A 14,176-nucleotide genomic window follows, 5' to 3' on the forward strand; every position below is an offset into this window, starting at 1 on the left:
CTGCCGCATTTACTTTAGTTTTGTGTTTGTGTATAATGCAAGTGTTTAAACGTTCGATGGTTCGAACGTTTAAACACACAAAATAACTAATTCTGATGTCACAACCACTGGGAACAGAACTATACCTGACGTCACTATCAGAGGGAACAGGACTAATTCTGATGTCACAATGACTGACAACAGAGTTAATGATCAAAGCTGATGCTGATTTCATAATACTGAGCTGAAAGAGACATTTTTGCTTATAAAATATACAATTGTGTCTAAACATAAACTTTGTAAAAAAAAAATAAAAAAAAATTTTATAAATAAAAAATAAAATAAAATGTAACATCTGTCCTGCTTTGAAAAAGTTTGCAAACAAACATGTTTAGAGTCGGTTTAGAAAATCAAAGCATTTATATACAGTAGAATAGGGTAAGTTGAGCCACTTTTTACATAAATTATCTTCTAGGTAAGAATGTCAAGAGGTAAGTTGAATTAGTGGGGAATACATGTGTTTACATTTTGAATAAGATGAGAAGAAATCATTATAATTGATTTAATAATAAATGGCTAATCTTTAGCAAAATAATTAAATGGCTTAACTGTTAGCAATTCATCAACATAAATGATATACATAAATGTTCAAAGGTCTGGGGTCAGAATTTTTTTTATTTTTTTGAAGAAGTTAATTATTTTATTAAGCAGGGATGCAATAAATTGATCACAAGTTACAATAAAGACTTTTATAATGTTACAAAGATTTCTATTCATCAAAGAATTTTTCACAAAAACATTATGCAGCACTGTTTTCAACATTGATAATAATAAGAAATGTTTCTTAAGCAGCAAATCATATTAGAATGATTTCTGAAGGATCATGTGACACTGAAGACTGGAGCAATGATGCTGAAAAATCAGCTTTGACATTACAGGAATAAATTACATTTTAAAATATACTAGAAGAGAAAACAGTTCTTTAACACAAAAAACAACTTTTTTTTATTTTTGCCTAAAAAGAAAACACACTGACATTATCTGTATGTGGTGGGAACTAAATATAAAGACCATCCAAATATATTGTCACACGGCAATACACAGTGCTTACTAACAGCTTAGAGGACGAGCTTACCCAAGACTCATCTAATCTTACTTTTCCTTTAATATGACAAATAGATCTGAAAATGAATGTTAAACAACTGCATGATTCAAAGTGCTCTAGCCATGCCTGTATCTCAAGCCTCTTCAAGAGGTGATCAACAGTTAAGATAACGGTTCCACTTACTATGCAATTAAGATAAAAGAAAATATCTAGCCTTTTTTAGTCCCTACGAACCCCAAATGATTCCATGTCACTTCAAAAAAGAATCTTGACAAAAGCAGACATTAAAACAAAAGTATGCTGACTCCGGTCTTCAGATAATCATCTTCTTTCATCCCTCCTGTGGGTTTCTCTAGCCTTGATGCTATCGTGTCTATCTCCACTTTGGCAGTACAAGGAGTGAACAGCTTGTATTACAAACGGAATCAATAAGAAGGGAGAAGATCAGTTTCAGAACGACTCAGAGAGTTCCACCTCTCTGATGACAACCATCTGACATCTTATCGCACATCGTGTTTTCTCCAAAGAAAAAGGCCTGAGCGATAACAGGGACGTATCTATGAGAGGACATTGCTTAGCCCTGAGACAAAAACGAAGGATCGTCAACTGAAAGGATCAAATATTTCATCAGTTTATCAATTTGAGTGCTCTTTGATTTGAATACATGAATGGTAAGATTAACTAGGTGAACATTATTCAGACATTATTTTAGCATTCAGAATATTTTAAACATTCATTCTCATAACTGAATGAAAATGTAAATGCCTCCTTTACTGAACATCTTTCCATTTCTATTCCTCCCTTTGCATTTCACCTGGCTATTGATTTACAGATCTTTCTAAGCTCACTTTGCTCACTACCTATTTGCACCATGGCCTGCAGCAAGGACTTAGTCCAGAACATTTCATTTTGTTTTGTACTCATGACTTTTTTTTTGTAGGCTACTGCACAGCAAACTATAATCGTCCTGAGCTTACGCTAGAGCTTTCAAACAGCCACCGTTCATCTTCCTGTTTACACGGGAATGGTCTCGCTCCTTATCTTTAATCACTTTCTGGCTGAGGAGGGCAAGGTCGCATGGGACCTTATGACAAACTATCTCCCTGAGCACTCCTCTTTGTGTCCTCGCTAAAATTAGAAAGCAATACACAGTTTGTTTCAATTATAGATTCAAATCTAAAGTGCTGTCTTTTATAATGGCGTGCCTGTTTAATTTGAAGAGGGGATGGAAACAGTCTTGGGAGATAGAGAGGTGTGTGTGGTAATGTCTGGAGAAGACGAAAATGATAGAGGCAAAAGACGGAGCAATGGCACAGGAACATTGGGTTCAGACAGCATGTCCGATGCCTGATTTCATTACCCAGACACCTTGATATTAGAATATGAGGAATGTGTCCTCATGAGAAGATTTTTCCTGAATATTGTATTCGGATTTTATTTGTACAGCACCTTCCATGCATAAAATGCCCTTTAGAGAACAGAGTTTAAAAAAAAGAGAGAGAGAGAGAAAAAAGAAAGTATAAAAACTGGGTAATTTTTTTTCCTTCAATATTTTAAAACTATTACAAATATTTTCAATTATAATCAAATTAATATTTGATCAATTTAATTCAAATTTTTTTATTCATGCCTTAAAATAGCTTGAATGTAACTCTACCTTTGCTTCACAAAGTATACACGGATTCATGAATATGCAAATTAGCTCTGCCTCCATTCACTCTTACAGGTTAGTCTACAAGTCGATGTATCAGAATGGTAATGCATTTTATGTATTGCTCTCTTCAACGTAGGACACATAACGGTAATTAATCTGATTAGCCTTTGGCTTGACTACGTTATAAAACAGCTAATAATGTGTGGCTAATGTTACACAAACCATGCTCCCATTCACCATCTCAAGAGTCAGACAATGCCTTCTAAAAATCAGCATTCTTACAAATGCTTTGAACAACTTAGAACGTCAGTGGAGAAAGGCATATAGTTCATGATAACATCATAATATACATCATATAATATACATCATGTAATATACATCAATTCACCTTCTATATATTGCTACAGTAAATGTACCCGATTTTACATATCTGGCTTCTCTTGAGACTTCCCTGCTTCAGAGCGGTCACAGCTAATGATATGCTAAAGCCCGCCCACAAGTTGACAGGATTGGCTACAAGGTAGTTTGTGATGTAAGAAACACCAGCGATTTCAAACTGCATTTTTGAGAGCTTTTTTTTTTTTTTTTTACTGCAGTTTTAAGTAGAAAATACTCAGCAATGGTGCTGAATTTGTCTTTTCAAATGTCTTTTTTGTCTTTTTTGGTTTGTCTTAAAGCATATTAAAAACACCACATAGACAAATAACATTAAAAACTTGATGTTCACCACAAGGGGTCTTTAAAATTAAAATTATATTTATCATTAACTTCATTAATTTCATTCACTGTGACAAATCTGAGATAGCGACTAAAGTTTTTCAGTTGAAATAGGTGGACTTTTTTTACAGTGTTAATTTATATTTTCAGCAAGTGAAAGTAAAATGTTCTATTTTCTATTTCCATTGGATTAAAGTACTGCCGTAATCCTGTACATTCACAAAAAAGCACTTCTAAATATCTATTACCAAATCACACAGGAAATGAGGTGCAATAAATAGGCGAATCTTTGTGGAAATGCAACCTAAATGCTACTGCTACTGTTATTCAAACTTGTCGGTTCCCAGTAGCGTCCCTTGTTTGTTACTTTTATTTGGTATCATGCCTCAAGAGGAAATAAATTGGAGTAAAGTAAAACTCGATTCACATTTCAATACACTACCGTGTCCAGGAGATTGGACTCCATCTACCTAAGGAGCTCCTTGATACAGCTCCCATGGCTTTGGCCCTTTTAACTATGGCTGATGCGCATTTCAATAAATCAAAGCCACCGTCTCTTAGGGATAGCGGCGTCTACCCACGCGCAATATCCCGTCCCCACGTGGCTCGTCAGCACCTTCTGAAACGTATCAGTCCTCTGCACCACAGCGGTCTGTCGGCCGCCTCCAACCTCCATATAATTGGATTCTAAACACAACTCTGGAGAAATATTACTCTTTATTGTGGTAGTGCAGCAACTCCTGTTGCTGACAGTATTTTTTCTGTCTCAGTGGATCATGCGGTTAACCCCTGAACTGTCTACCAGCTCTCACGCAGAAGAAAGTGAATGTCTTTTAGTTTGGATTTGAAGCATACTGGGTGTACCTTAGCACATTGTTTTTGTGTTTTCTAAACGTATGCATACATAGTAAAAGTCAGCATATGTTTTTTCGTTTAAACTTTTTCATTTAGATTTAAGCTCAAATCTGTTCAGTTATGTGATAATTAGAAGCTGTAGTCCAAAACGGCTAAGCCTCTGTTAACTCTACACTTCACGAGGAAGCAATTAATATGCAAAAATATCCATTAGTTGTTCCCATTGTGGACAATTACGAGGGTCCCAGTGCGGCGGCTTAATTAAATCTGAAAAAAATCATGTTGTTTCTGTGAGGTACATCACAACATTGCAGTAATTTGTTTGTTTCTCGACATGTCCTCCCAGCAACAACACAGCAAGAGATGCGAGCTGCTGTGCGCAGCAGATGCACGGTGACAGATAACATTCCCTGGAATTGGCCCCATACGTATCTTACATAGATTCAGTGTTTTACAACTTATAAACAGATGCAGTAGAAACATATGAAGACCAGATCTGCATTCACTGTGCTAAAAGAATTTGCGCATTCAGTAGTGATTAATCTCTAAATCGATTAAGCAGGCTTTCAAATCATTAAATTGCATTATTGGGATAGTTCACATCAAAATCTAAAATTCTGTCATCATTTACTTACACTCAAGTTGTTCCAAACCCGTATGACTCACTCTTTCTTCTATGGAGAAAGGAGAAATTTGAATAATTCCCTGGTCGCTCTTTTCCATATTACAATGAATGTTGACTGGAGCTTTGAAACTTTCAAAAAAGGATGTAAATGCACCATAAAAGTATCATATAAATATAAAGTAGTCCAAATGATATGATTATAAGCCATTTGTCTGTCAAACAAACTTTCATTAAAATCATAAATCATTGATAATGTTCACCTCCAGTGGGTTGTTAACCAGTGTGACTCACTGATTCATTGAAAAGGACATCATTAATTCTTTTTTATTTATTTATTTTTTTGAGTGAAAATGTTCTTCACAGAAAGCTTTAATATGGCTTGTAAAACTTGGATTATAAGTACATAGATTTTGTGTGTGATTTTAACAGCCCTCAGGCCTTATTAACTTTGACTATGATCTTTTTGTTTTCATTATTCTTGTGTTTCAATAGCAAGTCTGTTTTAAAAATGGCTTCAAATAAAAATTTTTCAATGAATTTGATGTATCCTATTCAGTCACTCTCAATTTGTTTTAAACAGTAACGTTAATCTTTACAATTACAACATCTTTACAACAGGTACACCAACCCTTGTCTTACTCCATTATGCTCTTATATACAGCTAAAACATTAACAAAATCAACACTATCATAATATGCATTTCCATCCTAATGCCCAGCGCATTAAATCGTTCTATCGGGGATCCTGTTTAAATCAAATAAAGCACTTATGACAACATTGCTGAAAGTGGGCTAATTCGAAGAGAAAATCCTTTGCTGTGTCTCACTAAGGGTTTGATCCCCTCTGGCACACAGTTCTTTAAAGTCCCCATGAAATCAAAATTGACCCTATTTACTTTGTTAGCGCATATTACTAGTTTTGTGGTGAACAATTAATCCGTGCAAGTAAATATAAATAAAAAAAATGTTTTACCATGGTAATCTTTAATCAAAATCTGAAAAGTTACTTCCGGTCTGGAATGGCGTCTTTTTCTGATGACGTAGGTTTGACGGCCTGGTTTGAAAACGCTTAACCACTCCCCTCAAACCATTAGTCTGCTATGAGCGAGAGATTGAGAGGAGGAGCGCTAAGTAAAACCCTGCCCTCTGTTCAATATTCCGTTTCACTTGGAAATACGTCATAACACTGGAGAAAAGTCGTTTGCAACTTTCGGTTCACGGGGACTTTAATGTACTAAATTTCAGAGGTACAGCAAAGAAGAAGGATTTGGTGATTTGGGGATGGAAGAACCATAAATGCCCCAAATCCCTGCAATTAGAGGGCAAAAGGACGTACGAGACCAGTTGTAGTCCCTCAGCCTTCTTCAGATGTGAAATGAAATGAATATCATCATCCCACCCCTCTGATATGAAAATGTGTGCAGCTCAATTAACCTACCTTACATCAATAATTCAGACGCCCAGAGGAAAACACACCCCTCATATTTGAGGTTTACCATCATCCCAGCCTGCCGAATAATCTCAGATACATTAATGAAATAAAGATACTTCTTCCACATCAAATCAGGCTACAACCTAGCTGAGACTTCTTTAAAACATTATCAGAAATTACTTTCCCTTTTATTAAAAATCAACGTGTTTTGTGCTTCTGATATGCTAAAGCTAACCACCTCATCATGCCGAGCTGTTCTTCTGTCATTCAAAGCCAAGAAATCGCATTATGCTAATCTTTTTTGTTTCTGCACCTATCCTAAACATGATTAAAACAAGAAAAACCCTTCCTTGTGAACTGTCTCTCAAGACTTCTCTTCCAGTCGAATTTCTTTGAAGAACAGCAACTTAAGCAAACCTCGAAAGAGTTCTACGCTGAGATCCACACAAGCCCGGCTTCGCTTCGTCTCTACAGCCCTGGTCTTAATTAAGCCAAATAAAACGCGTAGACCTTATTCCAGTTCGAAGCAAATGCAAATGACTTAAAAATAGATCTCTCATCCCAGCACAATGCATGTAGGGATTGCAGTTCACAATTAAATAACTTCCCCAACTGTAACAGACCACTTGTTTACTGATCCTGTTTGCACAAATTAAGATGAGAAAGCAAACATGACCTCGAGCCTGTTGACCTACTAGACTGATTGGAATTAATGAGAACCCTCCTGCCAATTCCACTCAAGAACCCACAACCCTCCATTCATCCTCAAGATTGTGAATGAGGGCTGTATTCGTTCTTCATTCTCATTTCAAACTCATCACTCAACAACGCACTGCCAATTTTCAGTTAATATAAAAAACATTTCGATGATGATGTTTTTTGTTGTTGTTAATATTTTGTTATCAGAGTGACAAAGGAAAAATAAAAAAGGCACAAAAAAATTAAACAGAAAATGCTATTCACTGCAACATAAGTCTTAGAGGAATGGTGACAAAAATGAGTCCAAAGATGGGCCAATGTGCGTGGGATGAGGATTTATAAAATGAATACATAAATAAACATGTTAGAAATTACTGTGGGTGTATCATTATCTATTTCCAAAAGCTTAATTCCAGTCATGTTAGGTGACGCCAAAAAAAATGACTCATCCTAATACCATCACATATCTTTCACCCTTTCGTACGCAATATGCAACTGTGACTGGTTCATTAGATCAGATAACAATTCATGGTTGTGTTTTCTTGAACATCTATTAGCCTCATAAGGCAAACAAGGCCCACAGCAGTGATGTTTTCCAGAGTGCGTCAGAGAGAATAGTTTTATTCTCAATCATGGCTCTGCTCCAGGCAGACGCACACCCTCTCGTTACCGCAATGTTTGCATGCGTTTTGCCTGTTTGTGCTCAGATTGGAATGCGGTCTAATGCTTCACTGAGCATCTACAGTTTCCAGCTAAAGTCAGACATGGTCAACTTCAGCCTCAATGTTAGTGGAAATTTCCATCTACGTGGTTCTCTGTCCAATGAGACGCCACACTTAGCACCCTCTAGCATCTGTGGGAGATTCTTGAAGACCACAGGTCTGAAATTGGGGCACAAAAAACTTGTGTTTAGGATGTGCTCTCTTTCTTAACAGAGATCCATTTATCTTGTGACCTGAAGGTAGAAAAGAACTGTAATCTCACATTTCACTAATTTGATGACAGTAAAAGCACAATGTGCACCACTGACAGCAATCGTAACTTCTTCCTTGTATATATATATATAACGTATGTCACATATGTGGACAGGTGAACACATTGGCCATGAAATAATATATAAATAATATATATATATTCCTGTTTTATTTAAGTTACTGTGAATTATGAGGCAATTAACAATTGATTCTCTACTAATTTAATTCCTTAATCAAAATAAAGTACTATTTTAATTCAACAGATGCACTGAGAAGGAAGAACACATTTACAGCCCCAATTTTCTTAGCATTAGTCAGTCGTAAACTTTCTTTATGCAGTCAACTGTTGGGGCTTCATGATTACAAATGTCTCTTGCCAAAATGTGTCTCAGACACAGAGGAGACTGATGGCTTTAATATCACTTCCACCAGCTCAATTTGTACCAGGATGCCTATGAAATGGCCAGTCTAATCGCATTTCGCCAAACCACAGTGTTTTATTGGCTCCCGGTCAAACTTTATGTGGGCGGCACTCTGTTTGGTTGTCAAGAGCATGCGAATGAGGCTTTGTGCACCCGCTCTCGTATCTTTATCTAAAGGACGTGGAGAATTATAAACAATTCTCGTTGGTTATGAAAAACATCAAAATAAAAGAGAGGCTCTCGACCTTAATAAACTACGTTGTGGACACCGCTTGTGCTTGCGTTAACTGGAGCAAGTTGTTTGCATATTGTTGGAAAATCACTCAAACACACCTGGTTGAGTGAGTTCTCCTAAATGAAACAAAAGCCTCTGTTTTGCATATTTAGACTTTGACATCCCACACAGACACAATGTATTGTTGTTGCAATGTGTTTACCTGTCCACATATATGACATACGTGACCTGGGCATGGTCCAATCATTGTTTCTCATTTGAATGCCAATTTGCATCTGCAAACTCAAAGCTGAAGAAATTGGTCTAAGCTTGACAAATAAGTGCTTTGGAAATCATTGGACCAAACTGAAAGCGTAATAAATTAAGGACAACGCTGTCAACAGCACAGAGACGTTCTGCAGAATGGAAGGTGTAGCTGTGCAGAAAACCTCCTAAAAATCCATTCCGGAGATTTATTTTCCATGTTGTGTTGCAAGAAATTTGTGTCCTCATTTTTTTTAATTGTAAATCTGGGCCAGACGTTATTTGTGGCGTAGTTTCCAAATCAGAAATGATGAGGAGACGTAGACACACATGCAAAAACACATGCAAATCGCATAAACACAGCATTATGTTAAGAATGTGTCTGAAGAACAAGTCTGACAGCTAACAGTTGACTAAAGGCACAATACAGAATGACCTGGTTTGACGACCACTTCAAACAAAATCAGGCCAAAACAAAGTTTGTTTGGAGTTCGTTTCGGGAGTACGAAACATACTAAACTTTTCAAGAAAAGTTTGCTAAGGCTGGTTAACTTCTTCAAACTACCATTGGTCCTTGGTGATTACGTAATAAATAGATGTGCTCTGGGGCTCCGCCTACTTTGACGTGGAAATCATATCTGTTTGTTTTCTTCTGTTCAGTCCGTTGAGGTCAGACGCAAGATAAAACACTGGATATCTGCTTTATAGTAAAAACTGAAGTTGTTCTAATTGATAGAGACACTGACACTGGCTTGCTTTAAAGCAATCAATTGTATAAAGTGCTATACAAATAAACGTAATGTAACTTGACTGAAGTGCCGAATTGCAGAGATTGTGCAAACATATCCAAGTCTCTATGATCAGATGCTTTCTTAACTGCTGTTTTCTCACTTTTTTTGTAATTGAGAGGAAAGCACGCAGTACATATTTACATATTCACCTAAACGTCGCTTCCAGCAGCGTCTTTATACCCCGAAGCGAAGAACTTTGCTGTGAGTAAATCGAGGCCTTAACTGAAGCCTTCATTCGATTTTGTGCTTGTGTGTCAGGGGTCGTACCTGTATTGTAGGTGGAGTTCGGTGTTTTCTCGTGGTGGTGGTGGACATGGTGGTGGTGGTCTCGATAAAGGTGGTGGACATCTCTGGGGGGAAAGCCGTGGTTCTAGCTGAACCTGCGGCGGGAATCTCCCCCACCAGACGGACACTGCCATTGATTTTGACGTTAGGGTTGCCCTGAGCAGCCATGTTGAGCACTTTTAGGCCATTGTAGTAGAGTCCGGAGAGTTGGCCCTGAAATGGCCTCTTGCGGTCTGAACCACCAATTGTTATCGTGGCCTGGGTGTTGAATATCGTTAACTGCCGCCCTGAGGATGCAAGAAAGATCCAGAACATTTCTTGGTTATGGGTCAGTAAATGCACACAATATGTCGTTCAGCAACAAGATTCATTGCTGTTTTGGGCACTTAACCTACCCAACCAAGGTACAATGACTTAGATGGCTGTGCTGGATTACTACGGCTTAATTTCCTTCCCAAATGCTCTGGGTTATACTACCATGAGACACGTCGTAAACATTTGGAGGGCCAGACTATAAACCAGACCCATTATGTCTCCCTGAATGAGTCTAGCTACAAGCTCATGATGGCTGAAGTACGTTTTGCTATAATTGTCTCTATGAGGAGAGATCACCCAAACTAATATATAACAAAATGTCTTATGACAGACATGTGAAAGTATCCTGAAATATTAAGGTTACAGAGACTTTGTTACTGGAAAAGACTTAAAAAGTTATCTTGATTATAAACACCATCTAATGTACAAATCACTAATTCTTGGGACATGGGACAAAACGGGCTACAAAAGTGAAACCAATACCAAATTATTATTTTGGATGCATTATGATATAGTAAAATGTATTTAACATTTCATTTCAGATCATTTTGATGAAACAAAGAGAAAATAAAATGATTCACGTTGAGATAATTCTAGCAATCATTTCTGATTAATATTAAAGCAGAATTGTTATATTATTTAGTCTGGCAGATGAAAGGTGTTTTCAAACATGTTTTGTCGTGCCTCAAGAATCAGTTAAATAACAGGCAAGAATAAATCTGTGAATATCCTGTGGTTGTGAATAAAAAGCTTCAGATCACAATTCAGAAAAATAACAATTTCAAGTTTAAGAAGTCCAGAAATCCTCATTACTCCATGATTACGATAAGAAGAAAAAGAAAAAAACCGTCCTAATTTGAGTAATTCCAGTGATTATAATGAAGAGGATTCCTGATGATATGCAATTAATGTCTAAAACAATAATCATGCTGTTGTTTTCTTCCCGGTCCAGCCACAAGCTGCTGTCTGTAACAGGGAAATCACTAAACCTTGTCTGTCCACCTTCCTGTCTATCAGCCAGAAAGTCAAGAGATATTTATGTTTTAATTAAATTCTTTTAACGTTTACATTTAAAACATTCATAAAAGGTTTACTAGGCCAATATAGAATCATTAAACAATGAATATATTATTTAGTCTGACAAAGATAAATGAGCATTGAAAAGGCAAAAGAAAAAAATGTGATTGGTGCAACACAATATACAATGCATTTCTCTTCAGCTAAATTTATTTAGTTATAATGAGATAAGTAATAATGGTAAAAATAAAATAAATAATAAATAAAAAAAATAAAAAGAGAGGAGGAAGTTACCTTTCTCCTGAAGCCATTCCTCTACGGGCCGGGCATATTTGAAAGGAATTTTCTTATTGGCCATTTGAATTCTCTCATTATCGCTGTTACCTTGGAAGTTTAAAAGACAGCTTTAAGAATCAATAATCACTGTTAAAATACTTAAAATATTTTTTTTGTTATTTAAAAGTTATTTAAACACTTTTAGAATTGTTTAGTCATGTTTTATTTGAAAGCTGTTTGTGTTCAGAGTCACATAGCAGTTAATTTACTTTTTTTTTTCTCCAGTAATGAAACACTATTTAAACTGAACGTCTACTTCATCTTCTCTCGTAATTAAATCAATCATCACCAGAGTTGATAAAAACATATTTATAATACATTTGGTTCATCTGTAATGAATGCCAGTAGATTAGCTGCCTGCGGTCAATCCATATATCCATCAAAAGATGACAGCATACACTCTTTCATGCTTCACATACTTATAATTATATACACATTTATCTGCTAATGATGCCAGTCAATATTTACAATTTTTCACACAGAAAACCACATCAATAGTCATAATCATACAGCACCATTGACAAACAAGAACTAGACAGCAGCTGCTTCTGTTTTCCATAGCCACGGAAATTATACAGTTGTGAAATCATGTTTGATGAATGAGCTGGTAGTGTACCAAAGCGATGCACAAGCGAGTCGCAGGCCTTCCCTCATGAGATGCGTCTGGGGATGTTTTTTTAATGGCAAGCCCAAAGAGCTGTGTTGATATTCCATATTATTGGGGGCTCGTGAAGACACAGCAGGAAGCTGATCAGAGGGGGTTCTGGATGTCATTTGAGGACAGGGGGCCTCAACGTCGTGCTGTTTCAACAATGACTTCGGGTGCTGAGGGTGGCTCGACACTGCAGGATGTTGTGCGAGCCAAATTTCAGGACTCTATAAGGAGGGGTGTACCAGGGGGCCAGCTCAAAGGGAGCCTCCATCTTTAGCTGAGCCGTCCTCAGACAGCAGGAAGCGCAACCAATACCCTCAAAACCCGGGAATTTGAGTCACACACATCTGAAGCCCAACCGCTCGGAGGTAGCCTCTGAGAGGAATGCCAAACAAAACAAACAAAAGTTTGAGACTTTTTTCACAAAAGGGAAGAATGAGTTCTGCGACAACTGTATATTACTTTGTGCCATGCAGTGGACAGAAAGTCATATAGGTTTTAAACAACATGAAAGCGAGTAAATTAGGCCTGTACAATATATAGAAATAAAGTCGATATCGGGCGTGATATGTAGGTGTCTTTTTTTCTTCAGTAGAACAGTAAAGATGATTTTTAGCAGAAACCATGGTCCTTGGTGATTTATTAAATGCAAGTCAATGGCTACCGTCACTTTGGGAGTTACAAAAAAAAAACTTGTACAGGCAAAAAAAAAATATGAATACCCGTGGATCCTGTCAATACATTGAGGTCTTATGAACTGAAACGATCGGTCTGTGCAAGAAACTGTTATCTCACATTTACCACTATAGTAGTTTACCCAATACGTGTTTTACTTCTGCATTACAAAAAAGCACATCTCTTTCTCACGCACATACGTCATTATGAGAAAGGAAGCACGCACTCCAGACTGTCTGTGGATTACAGGTAATAATGCTGTGCTCAGTTTCTTGCACAGATCAATCATTTAGCTTCATAAGACATCAATGCATTGTCAGGAGCCACAGGTATTGATTTTGCTTTGTCTGCATATGTTTTTTGACTTTTAAATTGACGGTAGCTGTTGACTTACATTTTATGATTCAACAAGAACCTCAGTTTCAGCTAAAATAATCTTTACTGTTCTACTGAAGAAAAAAGGTCAGCTATACCTTGGATGGCCTGAGGGTGAGTAAACTAACAGCAACTTTTCCTTTTTGGGTGAACTATACCTTTAAGGCTGATTTATACTTCTGTGTTGGACCTATGCTGTAGGCTCTACAGTTTTCATTTATACTTCTGCGTCGTTGTCCGCGTTGACAGAGGGAGGGAGGGGTTCTAGCAGACCAATCACAGTTGGCTGGACAGTGATTCATCAGTTCTGAATCATTAAAATATTGGTGTCTGGGACACTGGTTTTTATAAGCTTAAAGTTGTGCTATAAATGAATATTGCTCATAAACAGCTGTCAAGATTGTATTGGACCCGGTATTTCTGATGTCACGATTTAACAAGTGGATTTTGTTTAATATTTTTATTTATTAATAATCACAATAAAAATCATATTATTTTAAGGTCATATTGGTCAAAACAGTGAGAAAAAGTTTTTAAGCTCCTCTGAAAGTGGATTGATTTGGGGCTTGGTAAAGAAAGAACCCAAGTGCCCAACACTAAGTTTACCCCAGATTTTTGTGCCCTAAATGGATGGGTCACACTCAAAAATGTCTTCTGAGTAAAAAATTTTTTTTTTACCTCTCTCAAATTCAGTTTTTTCCCCATTCCCTCCTATTAAGTCCCGAATTCAGTTTTACCCTGGTAAGGAATGTGTTGTGCTCCAAATAGAGCCTCAAGAGAGGCAATGCCGA

General features: G+C 36.9%; 1 protein-coding gene across 16 annotated transcripts in view; it reads right to left on the reverse strand.

Moving 5' to 3' along the window:
• nrxn3a (neurexin 3a) overlaps positions 1–14,176 on the reverse strand; it is a 282,065-nt gene that overhangs the window by 18,372 nt on the left and 249,517 nt on the right. For all 16 annotated transcript variants that reach the window (XR_013819368.1, XR_013819369.1, XR_013819370.1 and 13 more), the window contains 2 exons: positions 11,642–11,731; positions 9,998–10,302 (listed from right to left, as the gene is read on the reverse strand). Coding sequence is in view for 13 of the 16 variants with exons in the window: in XM_079852844.1 (XP_079708970.1) it covers positions 9,998–10,302; positions 11,642–11,731 (395 nt within the window). In the remaining 3 variants the exon portion in view is untranslated. The remainder of the gene's footprint in view (positions 1–9,997; positions 10,303–11,641; positions 11,732–14,176) is intronic.

Source organism: Squalius cephalus (assembly GCF_949319135.1).
Source record: "Squalius cephalus genome assembly, chromosome: 20".
NCBI classification, from domain to species: Eukaryota; Metazoa; Chordata; class Actinopteri; order Cypriniformes; family Leuciscidae; genus Squalius; species Squalius cephalus.